The 5103-nt window shown below is 40.3% G+C and overlaps 1 protein-coding gene across 1 annotated transcript; it reads right to left on the bottom strand.

The window, feature by feature from the left end:
- Positions 1 to 215: 215 nt before the first annotated feature.
- On the bottom strand, positions 216 to 3195 carry LOC133999251 (natterin-3-like). The gene is made up of 4 exons (XM_062438440.1): positions 3141 to 3195; positions 3004 to 3057; positions 2863 to 2883; positions 216 to 1252 (listed from the first exon to the last, which is right to left on the bottom strand). Exons 1-4 carry the CDS (start codon positions 3193 to 3195, stop codon positions 216 to 218), a joined length of 1167 nt encoding a protein of 388 aa, XP_062294424.1.
- Between the last annotated feature and the right edge of the window lie 1908 nt (positions 3196 to 5103).

Raw genomic sequence — 5103 nt, 5'->3', positions numbered from 1 at the left:
GGTCAGACTGAATACCACCATAGTCACTCAAAATGAAGAACGAAATGAAAAACTTGTCAGGAGACCAGGATGTATGATGCAAGAACATTTATTAAAGCTTGATTGAGAAGAACAGAGTTACAATACAAGAAGTACAGGAGAAAACACTTCAATCAGAACAGAGTGGGCTTTTAATGAGGGGGCACGGGGGAGGGGAATCTAAATTACCGTTAGTTTTACTTTAAAGGGCATGGCTTTACATTGGGTATAGGAATACAGCGATCTACATGAGTTACGAAATCAATAACATTGACACCATTGAATACCCCAGAGATGGTTGTTGATCTTTTTGACCCGCTGGGGTATGTGCGGGTGAGGAGTGCTGTGTAAGGGATTACCGTCTTGTACTTATGTCCCATAATTCTGACACCGCAGGTGTGGTTTGGTGGGACCCAAACCTCCACATCAAGACCGAGGCTTTTCTTTACCATTATGGAGTTCCCTTTGGAGAATGACTTTGTTGTCGAAGCACTCATCTCAATACCTGTCGAGCCAACAAATGGGATTTTGGCTTCAAAGGAAGCTGTCACACCTACTGATATTTCAGTGCTACTGTCCCACCTTTTCTCTTCCTCATACTCTTTATGGAGATGAGGTATTTTTTTAACTATTCTGCACTGATGGTTGATGGTGGTAGCCTTGGTCATGACCTCTGGGGGATAACTAAATTTTTTAGCTTCATTTACCTTGTACTTGACATCAGACATTTGCACTTTTGCAACTTTTTTGGAAAAGGTCAGGACCTGGTAATACTTGTACCAATACTCAGAACCTCTCCAGGGAAGGAAGAAGGCCTTGTGTTTAACAGACACCTTTCCAAGACCATACTTGTTCTTCCCAATATATGTGTCACCGTTGGAGCAGGTCTTGATTGAATTTGTAGGCACAGAACCATAAGAGCCATCCCTCCAATCCAAATACTCAAAGTTGTCTTTGTTCACCAGGACATTAAAGGAGGTGCATTTACGTTCTGAGTCACCATAGGCATAGTTGCACGTATTACTTCCTCTGGTGTTGAAACCAGCTGAGCAACCGCATCTGCAGATGTAGTCATAACGATTCTCATAGGGGTTGTGATATAACACAGATCCGTCAGGGACATGATGACCGGAACGCCTATACACCCATTTCAGGTTGGAGGTAGCTCCCGGGATGCTGGAAGATCTCTTCTGTCTTAATGTTCTGTTTGAGGTGATGTCAGGGGTCTTGTCCTCTGGCATTGGGTTCAGTGTGAAGAATGTATAAAAGAAGGGGAAAAGATACAGACACAGTGTGTTAGGGTCCTGGGTCTTCTGGATGCTGTCAAATTTTAAATGTGAATTAGTCAATTGTTGTCATGGCAGAGCTAATTTTCTTTGGTTATTGTTTGGCCAGTGTATTGGTAAATTGACTGTACTTGTATGAAGTTTTCTAGTCCGTCTACCCCTCAAAACACTTAGAAGTCACATTCACCCATTCACACACATTAATATACTGATGACGAGATCTCACGATATTAAAATGTGACGATATTTCTCATCGAGGTGAAAAGCTGTCTCATGAAATAGTATCCAGCTGCAGCCAGCATCAGTGGCGGATTTAGATATAAGCATCATGCCAGAGGACACATAAAAAAAAAGACGATCTGTTTTTTACCGCTCATTTACACATCACCTCTTCTTTTTATAATGTCACTGTGTGGGTCAATCAACCTTGTTGAGTGGCCACCCTCATTCAAGTTTGTGAACTAGCAGCTTCTTCCTGCTGAGAAGATCTCACAGTCAGTAGTAGGAGATGGGGAGAGGGACAGAGGTAGGTTGACCTCAGGTCTCTCTACTCAAGGTGCACCTAATTTTGTATGTTAGCCTACTGATGCAAAAGTAAAAATTACTCACACTACCAAATTAAAACAATTTATTGTATTTAAAGTATGTTCTAAATGTGTATTTGTGTGCTATAGGACTTGCAATTTAGTTTTATTTCTGTGTTTTTTATTAGTAATGTTATAATTTGTAATAATTGGATTCTGGAGCACCTGCTTCGTTTTACATTTTGTGACTTTCAGTCAAGTACAAGACTATTTTTCCAGTCATATATTTCGTCATTGAAATATTCTTTAAAACAGTGTTAAAATCTTGTGTCGTCTAGTCGTGAGCTGAGTGTATCATCACACTATTTAGCATCATCAAGGTCTTACCACTTAGCTGGCCAAATTTAGGAGAATTTGGTTAACCTGCTAGGCGTAGTTTGTCAAAGTTAAAGGGCCTATATCTTCCTATTACTACTAGGTGGCAATATGACTATGATTCAATTTTGTCTGCAGACTGGGACTTACATCAAGCAACTGAAATTTAGGAGAGATCTGTTGATGTTTTTATAAGAGTTTCTTTTTTTTGACACGACTATGGCGTGTTACAATGCTTGGAAAAAAATGGTGCAAAATTAGAGCAGTAAATCAAACATGGGTTCAGTGTTCTGTTTAAGACATCAAACATGTTCATAAAATGATTATTGATGCAAGAAATCCGAAATGGCTGATTTCTTATTGGACAAAAGAAGGTATTATATCAGAAATTAAGAGAACAATGATGAATATCAAACCAAGTTTGGGGGGTACTGTGGAGTTAGCTGGCCATGCCTGAACCCACTATTTGATCTCTTAACAGATGGGTGCACTTACAATGTAGGTAATGGGGGACAAAATTGACAGTCCTCCTGTGCAAAAATGTATTTAAAAGTTTATCTGACAGCAAATACCAAAGACAATTAACAACATTTTTACATGTTTAAAATGTCATAGCTTACAAGGGGAAGAGAAGTCAACAAGTGAAAACTTTGACTTACCATTTGCTTCAGAGTGAGACTCTGAAAAACAGAAAAACAGATCTTGAAATAACAATGCAGCATTAATATTCAATGATACATTATATGATTTATTGAAACATGTCCAAGGGTGGACATTTGTGGTGATCAGAATAAACTCACTTAAAGTGTCAATCTCAAAAATCTTTTCATTGAGAATGTCTATTCGGTCACTGTCTGTCACCAAATGAGGCAACACAATGGTGATTGAGCCTATCGCCCACTGAAGAAAGCACTTGGATTTGCAGTATTACCCTTACCTGCTGCCAGTAGAGTCAGCAGAGCTGCCACACAGATCACTTTGTAGAGAGCCATCACTGCGCAGTATGTTCATATCATCAGATCTGCTCTGGCATAAATACCCTTCCTCTGTCATCCCTCCCTCACACACCTTTCTTTACTTGCCTGACAAAACGCCCAATGCCAAGGGCAATGTCAATAATTCCAGCTACCACATTTATTAAAGGACTCAAGTACAAGATGTACTTGCACTTTCCATAATTTGCTTCTTAATACTTAATACTACATTGCGGAATGGAACAAAAGTTCACTTTTGGGACATTGGAAAGTTTCAGAGCCCTAGCACGGACAGCTGCTAGCCTTTTATGCAAAGCTTCTACAACCAGCAAATGACAATATCTAAGCTGTGTCTCCAAACCCATCAAAAGTTGATAAACTGCACAGTGTTAAGTTAGCGACTGTAGCAGTTACTGTAGATAAGATGCAGATGCAGACTATTATACACAGGGTTGCATCGGATGTGGAGGATCCAGATAGATAAATACTTTGATTCCTAAGGAAATTCAGGCCATCTCCTGCTCCAATTACACTCAAAACAGAAGCAACTGAAGCCTGCTTGCTTAGGCATGGACTTAGCAGCCAGTTCTTGGTCTGACACCGGCTTCCACAGATGTAGATGTAGCAAGACATAAATAGAGCTCCAACGCTCACTCCGTGAGTTGCCTGACCCCAGAACACACAGCATTTAGCTGTTCCTCATGGTGGTGGATCGACGGCCCTGGGCACAAAGAGTAGTGTGCATGGGGTCGGCGTCAGCTGAGTCCATTGTGGCTAGCCTGTACCGCAATGACTGGAACATGGTTGGACTCAAAAAATAGATTGATTTGCAAAACTTAGTCCTTTAATCAAAAACACGTAAATAACAGACAGGCAGTCAGACAGAGCAAACAAATCCAGAGAGGGCTGAGGCAACAGGCAGGGTCCAAAAATGGGCAAGGTTCATAAAAACACACTGAGGCTAACATGAAGGAAAAAAGGCTGGAATGCGAGACAGAAGGAGACTACAACAATCCGTCAAAAAAACAAAGGAAATGACACAGACTATAATACTCTAGGGGTGAGTGATTAACAAGGCACAGGTGTAGACAATCAGGGGCAGTGAAGCCAATCACAAAGGCGGCAAACTCACAAGGGCAGGAATTTAACTGTCTGAAATCAAAATATCAAGAAGTGACAAGACAAAAACAGCGCTGAGAACTGGTCAACTGTACTTTGAGTAATTATGCAGGAATGCAGTGTTCTTTGTGGACACAGAGACACCATGTATTAAGAGATCAAAGAAAATGCATTTATGGACACTGATCAGGAGGTCCTCAACATGGATAGAATCAATATCTATCCTCAGAGTAAAAATAAGGTCCAACATGTGACCACCCATGCAAGTGAAATGAAAAGATTTAGAAATATAACTAAATTCAGTGGCAGCATGATCAGATGCATCATTGACATGCAGGTAAAAATCACCAAGTAATAACACTTTGTCCAGTTTGATAATAGAAGTAAGTTAGTCGGTAAAATAGGATAATAACTGACCTACTGGAGAGGGAGATCAATAAATAAAGCACAACAAAATGGCTATCCAACCTTAGTCAGTTGTAATTCAAAATATGCAAAATTATCTATGCTCACGAACTGGCAAGAAAAACAATATGTCCAGACCACTGCCAGACCTCCACCACGGCCTGATAAATGCCCCAACGTATGAAAGGTCCATAGGGCACAGTTCAATGAAAAACCTACATATTTCTTTGCCAGGTTTCAGTTAGAAATAGCAAAGACAATTGTTTCCCTTATAAACAAACTGTTAAGTACGTGGGCCTTGTTTGTCACGAGGCATGCATTAATCAACCACATTTTGAATGAGGAAATTGTGTCATCATATGCTCAAGGGGCTTTAGTGGTGGGTGCAAAGTAGACAGATCA

The sequence above is a fragment of the Scomber scombrus genome, chromosome 18, assembly GCF_963691925.1.
Source record: "Scomber scombrus chromosome 18, fScoSco1.1, whole genome shotgun sequence".
Taxonomy (NCBI): domain Eukaryota; kingdom Metazoa; phylum Chordata; class Actinopteri; order Scombriformes; family Scombridae; genus Scomber; species Scomber scombrus.
Note: the sequence above shows the minus strand (reverse complement) of the source record. Positions and strands in the feature narration are given on the sequence as shown.

Excerpts from the sequence above, each read along its gene's own strand:
- LOC133999251 (XM_062438440.1), bottom strand. The coding sequence starts at position 3,195 with ATGGCTCTCTACAAAGTGATCTGTGTGGCAGCTCTGCTGACTCTACTG. Across the intron at positions 2,884-3,003 it reads TTTTGAGATTGACACTTTAA|AGTCTCACTCTGAAGCAAAT; the intron begins GTGAGTTTATTC and ends TCTGTTTTTCAG. Across the intron at positions 1,253-2,862 it reads GTCTCACTCTGAAGCAAATG|AGGACAAGACCCCTGACATC; the intron begins GTAAGTCAAAGT and ends ACCCAATGCCAG.